Source organism: Penicillium oxalicum, chromosome VIII, assembly GCF_001723175.1.
Source record: "Penicillium oxalicum strain HP7-1 chromosome VIII, whole genome shotgun sequence".
NCBI classification, from domain to species: Eukaryota; Fungi; Ascomycota; class Eurotiomycetes; order Eurotiales; family Aspergillaceae; genus Penicillium; species Penicillium oxalicum.
In genome coordinates, this window is record NC_064657.1 from 911,218 (window position 1) to 928,359 (window position 17,142).

General features: G+C 52.0%; 7 protein-coding genes across 7 annotated transcripts; 5 read left to right on the top strand and 2 right to left on the bottom strand.

Annotated features, from left to right (window-relative positions):
• Window positions 1-12: 12 nt before the first annotated feature.
• On the top strand, window positions 13-2,262 carry POX_h09622 (uncharacterized protein; the record flags this gene model as incomplete). Its single annotated transcript, XM_050118372.1, has 5 exons — window positions 13-145; window positions 276-795; window positions 895-1,300; window positions 1,435-1,579; window positions 1,667-2,262. The coding sequence occupies 5 exons, from the start codon at window positions 13-15 to the stop codon at window positions 2,260-2,262; spliced, it is 1,800 nt and encodes a 599-aa protein (XP_049965159.1).
• Window positions 2,263-3,476: 1,214 nt separating this feature from the next.
• POX_h09623 (uncharacterized protein) lies at window positions 3,477-4,822 on the bottom strand (the record flags this gene model as incomplete). The annotated part of the gene is made up of 2 exons (XM_050118373.1): window positions 3,477-3,689; window positions 3,749-4,822. The coding sequence occupies 2 exons, from the start codon at window positions 4,820-4,822 to the stop codon at window positions 3,477-3,479; spliced, it is 1,287 nt and encodes a 428-aa protein (XP_049965160.1).
• Window positions 4,823-5,429: 607 nt separating this feature from the next.
• Window positions 5,430-7,222, top strand: POX_h09624 (uncharacterized protein; the record flags this gene model as incomplete). Its single annotated transcript, XM_050118374.1, has 2 exons — window positions 5,430-5,452; window positions 5,764-7,222. The coding sequence occupies 2 exons, from the start codon at window positions 5,430-5,432 to the stop codon at window positions 7,220-7,222; spliced, it is 1,482 nt and encodes a 493-aa protein (XP_049965161.1).
• A 514-nt stretch (window positions 7,223-7,736) lies between these two features.
• POX_h09625 (uncharacterized protein) lies at window positions 7,737-8,585 on the top strand (the record flags this gene model as incomplete). Its single annotated transcript, XM_050118375.1, has 1 exon — window positions 7,737-8,585. The coding sequence occupies one exon, from the start codon at window positions 7,737-7,739 to the stop codon at window positions 8,583-8,585; it is 849 nt and encodes a 282-aa protein (XP_049965162.1).
• A 2,205-nt stretch (window positions 8,586-10,790) lies between these two features.
• Window positions 10,791-12,542, top strand: POX_h09626 (uncharacterized protein; the record flags this gene model as incomplete). Its single annotated transcript, XM_050118376.1, has 1 exon — window positions 10,791-12,542. One exon carries the CDS (start codon window positions 10,791-10,793, stop codon window positions 12,540-12,542), a length of 1,752 nt encoding a protein of 583 aa, XP_049965163.1.
• A 673-nt stretch (window positions 12,543-13,215) lies between these two features.
• Window positions 13,216-13,752, bottom strand: POX_h09627 (uncharacterized protein; the record flags this gene model as incomplete). Its single annotated transcript, XM_050118377.1, has 2 exons — window positions 13,216-13,238; window positions 13,293-13,752. 2 exons carry the CDS (start codon window positions 13,750-13,752, stop codon window positions 13,216-13,218), a joined length of 483 nt encoding a protein of 160 aa, XP_049965164.1.
• A 1,550-nt stretch (window positions 13,753-15,302) lies between these two features.
• On the top strand, window positions 15,303-16,532 carry POX_h09628 (uncharacterized protein; the record flags this gene model as incomplete). The annotated part of the gene is made up of 1 exon (XM_050118378.1): window positions 15,303-16,532. One exon carries the CDS (start codon window positions 15,303-15,305, stop codon window positions 16,530-16,532), a length of 1,230 nt encoding a protein of 409 aa, XP_049965165.1.
• Between the last annotated feature and the right edge of the window lie 610 nt (window positions 16,533-17,142).

Consider the following 17,142-nt stretch of genomic DNA (forward strand, 5'->3'; position numbering starts at 1 on the left):
GTTACTTCCATCATGGCCGACGAGACCCCTGTCGCTGCCCCCGCTGAGGCTGTCGACCAGCCCGAGCGCGAGACGGCCGCGGGCGCCGACAAGCCTGCCGACCAGGAGACGGAGAACGTGAACACCACCGAAGACAAGCCCACCGGTAAGCTTCATGTCTCTTCTCTCTGCGCATCGCGTCTGATCAAAGGGAACCCAAAGCTTCCTCACGTGAAGATGTGGTGCTCACCGGCCACGGTCAACTGCCCTGCGCTTTTTGTGCGACCGCAATCCAGCTAACCTCACTGGCCACGGCCTCGCCCCGTTCCTAGACTCTACAAACGATAGCGATGAGAAGCAACCGGCTGAGAATGGCGGTGACGAGCCCAAGCAGTCTGATGATGCCGATGACGCCAAGGATGAGTCTGGCGCCGCCGCCGGTGATGATGATGGCGATGCCGCCGAGACCACTGCGCCAGAGGCAAACGGTACTCCGGCCTCAGCCAAGAAGTCTTTCAAGGATCGCCGCCGCTCCAGTGGTGTTGCTGAGAGGTCCAAGCTCAACAAGCGCAAGTCGATGCCCAAGATCACTCAGCTCAACGTGAAGCCTGGCGAGTACTACCTCGCGCGCCTGCGTAGCTATGCGCCCTGGCCGTCCATCATCTGTGACGAAGACATGCTCCCACCCAGTCTGGTCGAGACTCGCCCCGTCACGGCGGCGCAGCCCGACGGCACATACCGTGCTGACTATGCGGATGACGGCAAGCGGGCCCACGAGCGAACCTTCCCTGTCATGTTCCTCCAGAGCAACGAATTGTAAGTCTAACACCGCTTCAAGAACGTCTTTCTCCCCAAACAGCGGGGGTTGTCCATACAATGGACCGCTAACAACCTGCCCGTCGGAATTTGCTACAGTGCGTGGATTCCCAACACTCAACTTACCCCCATCACGCCGGACGAGTGCAAGGATGTTTCCGAGAAGAACAAGTCAAAGGGCTTGATTGCGGCCTACAAGGTCGCCGCCGAGGGCCATGATCTGGATTACTTCAAGCAGATGCTCGCAGACCACGAGGCCGCTATCCAGCAGGAGATTGAGGAGGAAGAGGCCGCAGAGGCCGCCAAAGCGGCCGCCAAGGCTGAAAAGGAGGCTGCAAAGGAGGCTGCCAAGGCGGAGAAGGAAGCCGCGAAGAAGGCCACCAAGAACAAGCGCAAGAGCAAGGGTGCCGAGACCGACGTGGAGATGGAGGATGCGGAAGACTCGAAGAAGTCAAAGGCTTCTTCCAAGAAGCGCAAGAACGAGACCGATGCCGAGGCTGAAAAGGTGAGTTTCCCCCTTTGGAAAGACGACTGTCACCACCACGAGAGGAAAACCCGGCCACTGATCAGATGCACAGCCTGCGAAGACCCCCAAGACCAACACTAAGCTCAAGTTGACCACCCCCAAGGCCCCTGCAGAGGAAGAAAGCTCCGGCCAGCAAGGCCAAAAAGGCCAGCACCAAGAAGAGCAAAGCCGCCGTCGAGGAAGATTCTACCCCCGAGGCCAAGGAGCCCGAGAAGCAGGTCGACCCGGAGGAGTTGCGAAAGAAGAAGGAGAAGGAAGGTATGTACATGGATTTCCATTGGGTTCTCAAAATTTTGTGAAACACCTATCTTTTGTAATGGATCGCCGGCTAATCTCAACCTTTAGTTCTCTTCCTTCGCCACAAGTTGCAAAAGGGCTTCATTTCTCGTGAAATGCCCCCCAAGGAGGACGAGATGGCCACCATGGCCACCTACTTTGACAAGCTCGAAAAACACACCGATTTGGAGGTGTCCATCATTCGTGCCACCAAGATCAACAAGGTCCTCAAGATGATTGTCAAGCTCGACACCATTCCCCGCGACGAGGAGTTCCAATTCCGACACCGTGCTTTGGGGATTTTGACCAGCTGGAAGAGCGTTCTGGAAGCTGATGCCCCTGCGCCGTCGGACAAGGAAGCCAAGCCCTCCACAAACGGTGCCTCTAAGGAGGAGGGAGCCGCCGAGACCCCCAAGGCGGAGACTGAGGAGGAGAAAGAGGCCGAGAGCAAGGCTACTGGGGAGGATACCCCGATGCCCGATGCCGATGCGGACAAGGCCGAGCCTCAAGAAGCCGAGCAAGACGAGGAGGACAAGGAAGACAAGGAATCAGAGCAGCCCGCCGACGAGAAGACCGAGGAGAAGGGCGAGGAACCCAGTGAAGAAAAGTCGGAGGACAAGGCTGACGAGAAGGACGAGGAAAAGACCGAAGAGGCTGCGGAATAGGCGTACATTTGCTGAAAAATTCCAATCCTCACCTCCAGCAAATTTTGCTTCTCCCTCCTCCTCTCCCCCCTTTTACTTTCTCTCTCCCATTTTCTGTGTCTTCATCTCTATCTTGACACTCTCTGGATTCCACCATTCGCTCGAGTCTCATGTCATGCTCGTGTTCGTTTCTTTTCAAATTTGATGCAGCTGTTCAATTACCTCGCCTTTTTTTTCACCAAGGAGACCGAGATCGGAACCTCGTTTATAGTGCTCTTGTTCAATGTTGATAATATTTTTTTGATATCTCTTCCTTTTTTCTGATTCTTCTACTTCTTCCCTGTTCATTTCCCTTCCATTTCCCACAGTATCCTCAAGAGACTCCCTCTTTCTCCGTCTCTCGCTCTAGTCGTCTTCGGACAAGAGATCTAGTCTGTTTGCGTCTATTTGCTCCAGTCATTATTCTTGTTATCTTTAGTTTCGTTTCCCTTGTCTTTCTCCCTTTTTGCTTTTCTCACCCCATCACTGCCTATCGCTCCCTCCCCTTGGACCGTACCGTGAGTTTGATAATCCGACTCGCCAAAAAGTGTTCCGTCATTGGCTTGATGTAGGGGTCTATTGTGTTTGGAAACCCAACTCCCCCCCTTTGGTTCTCCTGTTTCTGTAAGGTGCTCAAGTACATAAGTTTTGAGTAGGTACATAGTCAAATAGTACTGTTCATTGTTCACGGGCAAGGGTAAAAAGGAAGATCAAGTAATAGAGAATTGAGAGCCTGGCGATTAGCCAAAGAGAAGTGATGGTAGTGGTGGACAGGCATTGTATTTATAGCATTTCATTTCTTTTGGGGACGATTTGGGATTTGATATCTGCGTAGAAGATGATTTTTTTTTGAGATACATACTGTCTTTCCATTGGACTTGGTTGGATGACGTATAGTAAGGTATAGTTTCATCGCAAACGAAGAAGCGAAAAAAAGAAAAAAAAGAAAAGAAATTCCCAACGCCTTTCTAAATGCAATGATTCATGCCAGTACAGGTTTCCTCCACCTCCTACCCACCTCCCCCCTCCCCCCTCCTGGAGTACAACATGACATAAAATGGCAGAAGAGTGGCAAGGTTAGAAGGGGGAGGCGGGTTTAAACCAAAGAGGACCACAAAAAAAAGAAAGGGATCCGAAAGGCCGGGAAGTATGTACAAAATAATGCAGTGGGCATGGTATGTAGGTAGTTTTTTTCTTCACTCCGCCTTGATCAAGCTTTCATCAATAGCAACCATCACCAAAGCACAAATGTCATCCACTTTACCGCCGCGATAATAGTCTCCGGGGTAATAGCGCTGGGCTTCCTTGGCAAAGGGCCCATCCCGTCGGAAGTCCATACTGGCCACTTTGGCCTCGCCGGCGATGGAGGCGGCGAGCAGAGACTGTAATGTGTAGACGGACTCGAGGGCCTGTTGATTCTTGTCGGTGGACTTGGGGGAGGGAATGCAGTGGCCAGACCACCCGGGACCGTCAGACGGGCAATCTCGTCTGAGATCTTCACTCCCGAATCCTCAGTCGCTGTCCAGGCACCGGTCATTACCATCCGAGTGGTGACGATCTTTAAGATATCCTGATTGTTCAGGTTATCAAAGACACCGTCAGTCGCCAGGATGAGCACATCACCATGTTGCATCTGGACATTGGTCACGGCCGCGTCCTGGGGGGTATCTTCTAGGAAAGATCCCCCAAAGACCGACGCCTGGGCACGCATTTTGGGAGGAATCACACTGAGTTGATAAGGCGTATTGAAGCCATGGGTTTGCGGGACGGAGTAATGATGCACGGCCGCGAGACGAAGCAGGACGGAGCCTGAATCGCCTAGGTTGGCCAACTCCACTCGACCATCAGGAAGGGCCACCCCGACGGAGGCGGTGCTGCCTCCCGCCTTGATTGTGGGATCTTTCACAATTTGATCATATCCCGCTTGCAACAGCTGCTTGGGACGCAATTTCTCCGCGGGCGAATCCCACGCCAACGCCGACTGAGCCATATAGCCACATAGACCGTGAGAAAAGTCCGCCGGATCTACTCGGGACTCCGTCCAACCGCCCACTCCATCCGCGATGGCAAAGGCCACAGCACCGTCTGTGTCCGGATGGCCCGACGTTTCGGCACCCACGCGACTGACGAAGAAGGCATCTTCACCGCTGTCTGGACGATTGCGCCGGCGAACACCAGGATCCGGGTCTCGAGAGACTCCGATCACGTCGGAGACCGCGGGATCAAAGTGGTAGGCATTTTTGAGAGGGTGAAAGCGCCGACCCTTGCCAGAGGAGGAGACGGCAAGCTTGTATGAGATTCGGTTGAAGGAAGACGAGGACTTGGATTGTTGGCGTGAGGAGGAATGAAAGGATCGGCGAGATGTGGAATGGAGAGCGTTTTGACGAGGGTGTTGAGCGGAGCATTGCAGGTTGCGTGCAAAGAGGGAGAACTGTAAAGCATCACAGCTCGAGGGAGAGATTCCATGGCGCAACACACTCGAGACTTGAAGGCTGCGGGCAGTGGAACTGCAGACCCTTGCGGGCACGCTGGACGAGATCATGGCCAGAGGCGGAAGGTCACAACCCTTCCAGAAATAAGCACTCACAAGAGCATTGCAAAAAAGGAGAGAGAAGAATAGAAAAGTGGAGGAAGACCAAACCAAAGGTCTTCTTGAAGTGGAGGTTGTTGAAATATTTGTTGAACTTGGCCCAGCGCTGCTGGTCGAAGCGGATAGGAAACGCATGCTTATCGCTTTTTTGACCGCCTGGCGTCATTCGTCGTCTTGTCTGGTTGAAAGTGAAGATAACCAAAGAGAAAAGAAAAATGAAAATAATATCAAATCTAGAGCATATCGGATAGGGCAAATTTTGATGGTTGATGAAAGCTTCCTTTTTCCTCCAGACTAGCTTTAGTTCTAAAATTATCTGCTTCTTTCCCCGCTTCGTCAGATTTTAGCTGCAATCCCCTGGTGCATATGCAGAGAGTGTGGGCTGCGGTTTCGAAACTTTTGCCGCGCCATCTGGACCTTATCAATTCTGCCGCCCGCAACGTCCACCTCCCAAAAAACCCGCTTTTCAAGCTCAGCTTGTAGCTCTTCTGGACACACAGAGAGCGTTGTGATTTGACTCAACTCACTTGAGGGGACGCCACCCTTTTTCCCTGCCAAGATGATGCATCCTGCGCGACAAGCGTACGTTGAGGAGGCTGCCGAGGTAAGCATCTTCCTGAATACATGAATGCCGGCCGGTCTTTGCGCATTAGTCGCCTCAGATGGGTGAAGGCTGGACACTCTGCGGCCAATGACCACTGCGCGTGGATATCATTGATGTGTGCATGGATCTATACTGATATTTGTTGTTTCCCCCTCCCCAGGAGATGGATACGGGCATTGATCTGGCCAACGTCCGTAAGCGGCTTCTATCCTCCCCAGCCGTACACCCTTCTCCCCCTGCTAACCATGCGACCACACAGCTCTGGACACAGACTATGATATGCCCGCAGCTGCGGCGGGCATTCCGTCGGAACGGGCTCCGCGATCCATGCTCAATTCGAGCGGAAACGACGCGCCGCTGCCATGGTGGTGCCAACAGACGATACCCGCGTGCGCCTACGACTACGAGAGCTCGGCGAACCCATCACACTTTTCGGCGAAGGCGCGGTAGATCGACGGGATCGTCTACGAGAATTGCTGACGGATCTATCGGACCGGCAAGGCGAGGGAGATGTCGAAATGGAAGAAGCGGAGGAGGAAGAGGCGGAGCAACAGGAGGAATTCTACACCGAAGGATCCGACGCGCTGCTGGAAGCACGAAAGGAAATGGCTCGGTTTTCATTACCGCGGGCCAAGGCTCGCGTGGCGCGTCTGAAGGAAGAGTCTACAATTCCGCTGCGGACGCACGTGAAGCACCGGAAAGCCGTCAAGGAGAAACTCGGGAATTTCGATCTCTACGGGTCCCAGATTGCGGGTGATCGGCCGGTCAGCATTTGCCGATTTGCTCCTGATGGACAGACGATCGCCGCTGGAAACTGGTCTGGCGGCATCAAAATGCTATCGGTGCCCAATTTGGAAGAGAAGGCCGACTTGAAGGGTCATACTGATCGTGTAGGTGGCCTGGCTTGGTTCCCCGGGGCGACATTACCGGAATCTGGGGTCTCTCCGTCTAGTGTGAATCTCGTCTCTGGTGGTGGTGAGGGAAACCTCAATCTTTGGGCCCTTGACTCGGATAAGCCTCTTGCCACTCTGACCGGACATTCGGGTCGTGTGTGTCGCACCGAGTTTCACCCATCAGGCCGCTACGTGGCGTCTGCGTCCTACGATACGACGTGGCGTCTGTGGGACGTGGAGACGACGACGGAACTGCTCTTACAGGAAGGTCACTCCCGCGAAGTCTACGCGGTTGCGTTCAACAGCGATGGGTCACTGCTTGCCAGTGGCGGCTTGGACAGTATTGGCCGCATCTGGGACCTGCGAACAGGTCGCACCGTGATGATCATGGAAGGGCACGTTCGTGAAATTTTTGGCCTAGATTGGGGCGTTGATGGATACCGTGTACTCTCCGGGTCGGGCGATGGTTGGGTCAAATGCTGGGATCTGCGTCAAGTACGGAACATTGGTGGCATTGGAGCGCACAAGAGTGTCGTGTCGGACCTTCGCTGGTACAAAGGTCTTGAGTCGGCCTCTTTCCTGCCCACGACCGAGGCCTCCAGTGGACAGATGGATGTCGATGGGGCTCCAGCGACACCAAACGCCCCAGGAGTGGAGCCCAAGAAATCAGGGACCTTCTTCGTGTCCAGTGGGTTTGATAGGAGCGTCAATGTCTTCAGTGCTGATGACTGGTCGTTGGTGAAATCTTTGAGTGGACACTCGGGGAACGTTCTTAGCACGGATATCAGTGGTGACGCCCAATGGATAGCCAGCTGTGGTCACGATCGCACCGTGAAGTTGTGGGGTATTGAGTGATTCATCGTGAAGGAGACTCTCTGAGCAATAAATGCCATTCTTCATGACGCCCAAACAGACATGCCAGCAACCTTATTTATCCCCCCCCCCCCCCCCCCCCCCCCCCCCCCCCAAATCCGACCGCTTTATAAATTAATTTAGCGTATAGGTCACATTATGAATGCCTTGAATATTCACTGGAATCGCCGTATACGGTTTGAATTTTGAGTCCCAATAATCCTCAGCTGATATTCGCGAGAAATCGATCGAGCTTCCCATCAAGAATATTCACATACACACTCAGTTCAGTGGAAATAGACCCCAATTTTCGCCGCCATGTGCAATCAATGCTGAAGTAGCCGACAGGCGTAACAATGAAGCATATCGTCATCACCTCAAGCGCGGATAAGCGCGGAGCCGCCCGAAACTTGCCCCGATCTAGTTCTTCCGAGGGGGTATCTCCGTCCGCTTTTTGGGCCCGATGACGCTTGGCCTCGCCGACTAAATTCTACCAACAACACTCACACATTCCAACATGGTACTCCGCGCTCCAAGCTTAACGCGAAGCTTACATCGCGCTTCCAGAGCAGCGAAACTCACAACATCGACACCAAGGCAGTTGCCAGTCTCGTCGTGTCGCGATGCTTCGACCCTCAGCCCGTCCTGCAGCGCAGCCACGGTCTTTCAAAAGCACCCCCAGACCTTGACGGCAAAGCGCATCCATGCATCTTCAGGGGCGATGATGCGACGAGCAGCTTCAACCAAATCCACCACCTCAGAAACCAGCTCTTCCTCCCTCGTCGGAGCCCCCGACACAACCAATCACTATACCATCTTTCCCCAAACCCTTCCCGCCGGACCCCCTCCGCACTCGCCGTTCGAAGTCTCCGTGAGCGACCTGCGGCGCGAGTTCTTGCAACTACAGGGCGCAGTCCACCCGGACAAATACCCCTCTGGTGCGGAAAAGCAACGCGCCGAGGCGCTCTCTGCCCGAATCAACGAGGCTTATCGGACTCTGTCGGATCCGCTCCAGCGCGCGCAATACCTTCTTCGCGAGTGGCACGGGATCGACGTCACGGCGGAGGATGCATCGACCAAGCATGCTCTGGACGCGGAGACGCTGATGGAGGTGATGGAGGTGCAGGAGACGATTGAGGAAGTGGGTGCGTCACCCGAGGCGGAGGTTGAGATTGAGGCGTTGAAGGATGAGAATCAGGATCGTATTGCCGGGTGCGTGAAAGCGCTGACGGAGGCATTTGATCGTGGTGATGTGGAGGGGGCGAGGGTTGAGTGTGTCAAGTTGAGGTTTTGGTATAGCGTTGGAGAGGGCTTGAGAGAATGGGAGCCTGGGAGCACGGAGATTCGGTTGGTGCATGGGCAATAGAAGGAGATGCTGAGGCCATGCTGGTGGTTGGTGGCGAGTGGAAGAAGCGCTTTCGGCGATTTCCCTTGTTTGGATATTGCCAGACTCGGGATCATGTGGCTGAAGCTCAGTCTGTCCAAATGGGTGGTTTTCGGCTGGGGACTGCTCTCTTTGCGACGGTCTGACATTTGAGCCTACTGGAACTGTATTATAGATTTACGATCATCATGAGGAGGCGCATGTATCGCGGTAGATCTTCTTGATAGAGATTGCGAACTTTTTCGACTACTATACTCGATTTGTACATGAGAAAGAAAGAATCCTCAGCTTACATCTTGAGGCTTGGAGTTCAACCGGGTTTGATACCTGTTCAAAAAGATGAATATTTGTTAAGCAGCGATAGGCACGTGAAAGTTTTCAAGCTAAGTGCCATTTACCAAGGTGGTTTAGTATCTTTTCCACTTACTGACCTGAGTCTCGTGTGTGGAAGAAGAAAAAAGAGAAAAGAAAAGAAAAAGCACGATTAAGAGGCCCACAACTGACTCGAATTCTAGGTAATTTCCATTGGACTGAAGAAGAGGCGAGCAAAATCACTACCATATATTCTCCACGTAAATGACAAGACTTGAAAGACCTCTCCCAACCTTGCAAATCACGATGTCTATCCTCTTGCACAAAGACAAGGTGGACACGCTCACCGGTCTTCCAAATTGAAGCATTCTACAAAGCCACTACTATCAGAAGCTGTAGCAGCGGAGTGGTGGTCAACAGCCCTCGAGTCAAATACTCTTTTTTTCATCCTCACTCAATTGATCACCCACTCGAAAAAGGCACCCCTTCCCTGGAAGAAAATTCATCGAATCAAAACGTACTTGTCTTATCGGACTGTTCTTGAACGATGGCACATTATCCAGTAAAAAAAAGTGAAGCTACCCCCCCTTACCCCTAAAAAACTACACACACACACCCCTTCACTTTCAGGAACCCAACTTCCAGGGCGTCCAAGGCGGCACCATCTACCCTGCCTTATCATCATATGGTATGGACCATCCTCGTGGATGGACACAGGGCTGGGAGCGTATTGGCTACAATGTGTATGACCGAGGGCCCGCATTTGAGAGACGTGGAGTAGGCGATTGGGCACGAACAAGCACAAAGGAAAAGAAATGCAAGGCTTGGCGTGGTCGATTTGCGGGCATGAACGCCTAAACTAAACCGGGACTAAAACGAAAGAGTAATCAATGAGAACGGGTTACTGGGTTTTACTTCGCTATTTTTACCACCTTTCACGAAAGCAAAATAAGGGGGGAAAAGAAAGAGGAAATCATTTTCAAGTCCTCTCCTTTTTTTGGTAGAAGCTGTAGTTATATTCGAAATCTCAGAATAGGTACCGCGGTATTCAACTAGGAGATCTATGAAAATGATCGGACCTTCATAGGTAAATTTATCTAATAAGCTATCGATGGACCTACCGGAGAAATTGGGTATTGCGACCAAGGATTCAAATGCTAGACTATTGTGCATCGAGCTGTCCGTACTGGCTCTCAGTAGTCCATGTACCTGACTCGTTTCGGAAAGTCACCCGACTCGATCTGTCGGTCAGTAAGTGAGGCGTCGGTGTGGATATCATCGTACCAAGTTGTCCACCCATCATCACAGCCCACGTAGCATACGAGACCAGCCAAACTGCCTCGTTTATCTTAACTGTATGGAGTCTATGCGAACGAGCGACCAGGCGCGATTCAAGCGGGTTCATCTTGTACCAGACCGACTGATTGCCCCGTTAAGGAAGCATCACTGCGCCTGACCTGTGGCAGTTCTTTTCCCCGCGAGTATTAAATAGGCGTATGCTTTTGCGATGAGCCCAGCACCGAGGATGAGGTGGAGAGCGTGCAATATCAATTTCTCTCCTGGAATCAGTATCATTGTGAACGTCCAGTGAATACTCGCCGACGAGTCTCTTGAACGAGCTACAGTTCTCATGGAGTTCCGTGATTTTAACAGGTATGCGATACGTCTCCCTTCTATCTGGCAGTCAGAGGCCCATTTGCAAAGCGCATCCAGGTAGTACTTTGCGGAAGAGGTACTGATCCGCAAAATGCATGATTCCAATCACATAGCATCATCCACTCTCCCTCCTTTACATTTCTCGTTGGACCGAAACACACCAAATTGACCATTCAGTCCGGCCTCGCCCAACATGTCTCGAAACCACTACACAACTTGATGAACAATGGACACACGAGAGAGTCCAAGCACCGGATCGCCGTTCTCGAAGAGGAAGATGTTGAGACTTTTGTCGCCTTTTGTGAATACGCATACACCGGGGATTACAAAGTCCCTGCGCTGCCGGTGGAATGCGCAGTTAGCACGAAAACACCGGCATCAGCGCCAACGCGTCAAAATCAAGTTCGACCAGCTCTGAGCGAGAGTGGGAGAAACTCGGCGCTTTCCTGGCGAGGTACCTATCGTTCGGACTCGTTTTCTTCGGTGCTACCACCTCCGGTGCCCTCGCCGCCGCCAGAGAGCCTCGTCGAAGGGCAAGAGGGGATGCAGGAGAACGCAGTTTATACTGTACCAGAAGAGTCTGCGCTGAGGGAAGCGCACGAAGATAGTTCTCGAGCTGAATCGCCTGATGTCGTGGAAGAAGAAGAAGAAGCGGTAGCGGCGGCGCAGAGTGAGCTTCCTGTTCCGACCCCGGAGAAAGAAGCCGCGAAATCTTCTGAGAACAGTGAAGAAGCAAAGTCTGAGCAGGCCACTGAGTCATCTGAGACGTCGGCTCCCAGTGAGAACATCGAGCCAGCAACAACGGAGACAGAGGAGCATGCTGCACCCAAGGAGCCATCACCTGCAAAGCTAGCTCTCACCGAGCCAGCAGATTCATCCAAAGAGAAGAAATCGAAAAAGTCCAAGAGCAAAAAGACGAAAAACAAGCTGTCAAGTCAACCACCCGAGACGGAGCCGCCAGCGAGCCTGACTCCGCCGTCTACGCCACCTCCTCCAGAAGCTGAACCGATTATTCAGGAGGGAACTGCACCCGCCGAGATTGAAGAGCAACCAGCCGTCGATGAATTGCACTGTCCACCGTCAGATGAGCAGAGAGAGGAAGGTGGAGATTCACCGTGTGAGAAACACTCCGAGTCTTCCATTCCAGCCGTGCAGCAGCCGTCTCTACCTGCTGCAGATGTGCCGAAATCGCCAGAGTCAACAAAGTCGTTTGCCGAAGATGGAATTCCACCAGCTTCAAATTCCAAGCCTTCAACTCCCTCTCCGTCTCGGTCGCCAACACCATCAACCGCGCAGCGGGAGACCATCTCTCCCAGACCCATGCTGGACATGTCGTTTGCACAGCAACGGTTTGATACATCCCCCCGACCTGCGGGGCTCAATCTCTGGGAGGAGTTCACAGCCCTGCAATATGAAGACGAGGTGGTATCTGTCTCAACGCCTCGGTTCGATAGATATCCAAGTCCTCAGACTCTGCAGGGAGCCAATCCGCCTTATCTCACCTTTCACGCCAAACTTTACGTCTTCGCCACGCGATATCTTATTCCCGCTCTCGCTCAGCTCTGTCTCCGCAAACTCCATAACGATCTGGTCCACCTACCCTTGAACACCAAGGAGATATACAAAGAGCCAGAATCTGCCCGAGGGGAGAAAGTCAATATGTCCGACGCACAGGGCGTGGTGCTGGATCTCCTGCACTACGCATATACCAGAACCGCTCGACTGGAGCCAATCACTCCGACATCCGCGACGCAGCTGCGAGAGAACGAATTGCGGCGTCTCGTCGTGCACTATGCAGCTTGTCGGGTAAAGCAACTGGCCAGCTGGCATGCAGTGGGCGACAGTGGGATGGCTACCCCGATAGTGGCGGGGTACGCGGCTGGAGTCAAGGGATCGAAGCCGATGAGCATGAAAGCCTTGCTGGATCAGACGCCCGAACTGGCTAGCGATCTTGTGTATCGCATGATGTGAGACTGAGCCCTGGAGCTGGGGGGAAATCCTATGAGGAAAGTGACGAGAAGGGTGAATACTGATTCAGATCTAGGTTCCCGTAGCACGTGCTACACTGGGAAATGTGGCTGTCCCACTGTTCTGTGCTTGCGACAAGCCTCTTTTTGCTTCTGACCGAAGTCATGCAACAGCGGGGACGGGGCTGGGGCTGTCCTAATTTGACAATCTCGTGGGGTTTTGCGTCTTTTTCTCTTTTTTTTGTGCTTTTTTCATTTGGTTTTCTTTCTGCATTTTGAGCTCAGCCTAGTAGTATGTATTCAAGTGTATTGTGATGTGTGGAAGCCTTTTCGCACACTGTGGACATTCAGCGTTTAATTTGTCCAAACATGTTCTTTCAGAGATGGCTACAGACATTTTCAGATGGTTTGCTCAACTATGATTTCGGGTCTGCCTCGTCGAGAATTCAGCGTTCTTTCCTCGTCCGAGAAACGGTCCTTGAAATGATGTCAAAGCAATTTCTATTAGTGGTACCGTGTCGTTGTATAAGTGTAGTAAGTGTACCATCACTGAAACCATTGTTCACTATATTTATAGCACAAGATCGGACAAGTCACAGTCTCTCTAGGAATTGAACCATTGCACCGCCTACATTACCTTATCCACAAGCCTGATGCATCCATTATGCAGATTTTATTCACAATTTCCCTGGCATCCGCACTGGACCCGAGTCAGTTCCAATGCTCCCGTTCCCCATCCCAGTCAAGCACGTACCACCAGTCCCATCCAGTCCGGTCTCGTCTGGCCCGGTCTGGTCGGTTGCACGGTTAGTTGGGCATGAAGATAGAGAGATCGATTCCTCCATTCGGCCTTTTCGGACCGAATCGGGCCATGTCGCAGACACCGCGACCGCAAAATATGTCTCGATGACGGGCTCTCCAAAATTGAGACTCGGCGCAAACAGGTAGCCTTGCGCGGCGATCATCCATCCGTGCTTGGCATTGAGCACTCTTGACGTGGACGATGCAGGGCTGGGCCCCCTGGTAACTCTAATGTGAAACTCGATTCTATCATGATAAATTTGGGTAGTGCAAGGGTTGGCGATCTTGGCGTCGAGGCTGTGAAGATAAGCTGCTCGCTTGGCGGGAATCTCAGGGGCTACAGTACATGATGATGCGGCAATCTGGGTGGGAGTTGGTGGAATATGGAAGATGCTCGCATTGATCGCATGCATTCAGTGATTATGGAACCCTGATCTGAACACTGTCATCAGATCCAATGACTAAAATGGTGATGCCCAACGGCTGTGAGAGATGACCAGTTCATGGAAGGTAAAAAAAAAGAAAAAGAAAGATTTGGGCACTCCGTTCGTCCAGGAGCTCCCCTTTTGCCGATTCACAGCCCCCCAAAAGCTTGGCAGCGGGCCGACTGTCGATCATCGGCTCTTGGCGAAGTTCTTTCGGAACTCTCGAGGCTCCCTTTTTGGTTATTTTTTGTTTTTCTTCCACTCGGCCCGATAAGAGGATATCCCGTCAAGGTAGACCGGAAATCTTGCTATTCAACAAGCTGGAAACATGTCGGTTTATGCGTCGGACATGCGATGATTGCTACTGAGTTAAAAGGTCATGACTCATTCTACACATAGTCTTCTAATCCACTGAGAGTTTTCATGGAATCTGATCCATTTCGCATCGAGATCAAATACGATTTTTCACAGTGCCACGCAACAACAACCTGAATCAAGTTCTTGGCAGCCCTGATGAACGCTTTTCCGGCTCAAGATCCAGATTGCACGGCATGAAGTCTCATATGCCAAGAGCCAAGGACTATCTACTGTATCTCCAGAGTACGCCTGGTGTTCCTCCATCTCTCTCCTGCTCTCTGATGGTCGCAACGATGGTCGCAACCTCCCAATAAGGTTTCAAGGATAAACCTGTGTGTTCTCGACCCAACCTGATACGAACTATGTCACTGGCTCCACTTTTGGAACTATTTGTTTCCTGAATCCATGCGTCGCAAAAACTTCAAGCATGGAGCAGCGTTGCATTGCAATGCCACGCCTTCCCCCCCTCCCTTCTTCTCTGGTGGTAATTTACACCGCACCCGAGCCCTAAGATCTTCAAGATGGTCGTCTCCTCCTCCGCTGGTCCCTTGTGAAAATGTCTAGTCCTTTGGGCATTGGGCTCGGCACTGATAAGCTACTGAGATCTGGTAGGTCCATCATTCGAAAGGGGTGCATGCTCTGACGAATGCTGTGGATCTCCTCTCAGGCAGCATGTTCACTACTCATTGTAAGACGAGGGCCCTTTTTGACAGAATGGCAGTGAAACTGCCCCAGGCAGGAGAATTTGCTTCTGATGTGAACTCTTGGCGGAAGATCAGTTCATGAGGATCTACACCGCCATCGAAGGTTGACGATACTTGCGTGGCGAAGTCGTGGAGGAGGGGGGCGATGAGGAAGCTAGTTGGTTAAGTATCAAACGGAATTGTAGCTTCCAGAGAACGTCGTCGTGAATGCCAGAAAAGCATACAAATACACCATGTCCATACCATGACCTCGAAGCTTGATGTATCTTTCGGTTTATCCAACAACCACTTACTCGGTTCCTTTCTCCTCTAGATTCTCATTCTTTATATTTTCTTGGGTCTTCTTTCAACAAATCAAAATTGGATTTTGATAGACACTCTTTACCCTCCAATTTCACGCAAGATTTTCCTTTATTTCGGTCAATCGCTGCTCACAGTCAACCTCTCCTTTCCTCTCCAATCTGGATTCAAGAAAACATGTTTCCTCCACAGCATCCAGGCTTGCTCGTTTCAGACAGCTACGAGCTCCCACAACGCACCGCTCATTCATCTCACTCAGAAACCACCATCGCACCACACCATGAGGAAAAACCATACCACCACAAAGATGTCTCCTTTACCCAGCGTCTTCGTCACTTCACATGGGCTTGGTATACCCTCACCATGAGCACAGGCGGTATCGCACTCCTCATCGCCAATCAACCCAACACTTTTCCCGGTCTCCAACAGATCGGTCTCGCCATCTACTTCATCAACCTCGCCCTATTTGCTCTCGTAACCTCCCTCATGGTAGCCCGATTCATCATCCATCGCAACTTTGTCGACTCACTCGCCCACGAGCGCGAAGGCCTCTTCTTCCCAACTTTCTGGCTCTCCATCGCAACCATGATCACCGGTCTCGAGAAATACTTTGGTGAAGATCCCGCCCACTCCTTCTCCACCACCATGGCGGTCCTCTTCTGGACCTACTGCGCCTGCACCTTCGCTGTGGCCGTCCTGCAATACTCTTACGTCTTCACCTCCATCAGCTACAGACTTCAAACCATGATGCCCTCCTGGGTTCTGCCCGCCTTTCCTATCATGCTAAGCGGGACCATCGCCTCCGTCATCGCCGCCCGCCAGCCCCCAGACACATGCATCCCCATCGTCGTGGCCGGCATCACCTTCCAAGGTCTTGGCTTCTGCATCAGCTTCATGATGTACTCGCATTACATCGGCAGATTGATGGAATCTGGCCTTCCGAATCGTGAGCACCGTCCAGGCATGTTCATCTGCGTGGGTCCGCCCGCGTTCACGGCACTCGCGCTCATCGGCATGGCACGCGGATTGCCCGATTCATTCGGCGTGATGGGTCGACCGGACAATGCGTCTGATAGACAGGTGCTGGAGACTTTGGCCCTGGCGGCGGGCGCGTTTCTCTGGGCCCTCAGTTTGTGGTTCTTTTGCATCGCGCTGATTGCCGTGGTGCGGGCTCCGCCTACCGCGTTCCATTTGAGTTGGTGGGCGATGGTCTTTCCTAACACTGGGTTTACGCTGGCGACGATCACCCTGGCCAATGCGTTTGAGAGCAAGGCGATCAAGGGCGTGGGATCAGCCATGTCCATATGTATCGTGGCCATGTGGCTGTTTGTCTTTGTGAACCATGTGTTGGCGGTGATTCGGTGCGATATCGTGTTTCCTGGCAAGGATGAGGACGTGAGTGAATAGACTTGCGAGACTGGGTTTGGGGAGAAAGTATTCTCGACAGTTTTTGACTTGCATTTTCGTTTCTTTTTCTTTTCTTTTTTTTCGGGGGTTGATTCTTGATCCATCTGCGTCTTTGCAGCTTCATGTGCATTTTTTGTTCTCAGCTTTTCTCGAGACTTTTGTCCGGCTTGACTGTTCATAGTCGCTTGGTTTATGTGTGAGTTTCCCTTCATTTTCTGGCGTTTGGAAGCGGATTCTTTTTTTTGTTGTGGGATTTAGCGATCGCATGTTTGGGTGATGTCTCTTTGGCGCTGGGTTGCCTTCGTTAGCCTCATCTTCATTTTCAAAGAGTATAGAGATAGACCGTTTCGCATGATTTCAAGATAGATCTGATTCCATGTCACTTTTTTGCTTGACCACGAGATATTAATCATCCATGTCGCGAGTATCTGTCTCAAGAGAATGTGTATCTGACCAGCAATCAGTGGACACTGCTAAGGAATAGACTACAGAGTGATCGAGATAGATTAATGGAAATCCTTTAAGAGACACACCATCCCTTTCCACCACGGGAAAAAAACGCACCAAATCAAACCGAATTACATCTTTTCAGAGTAACGTCTCAAACCGA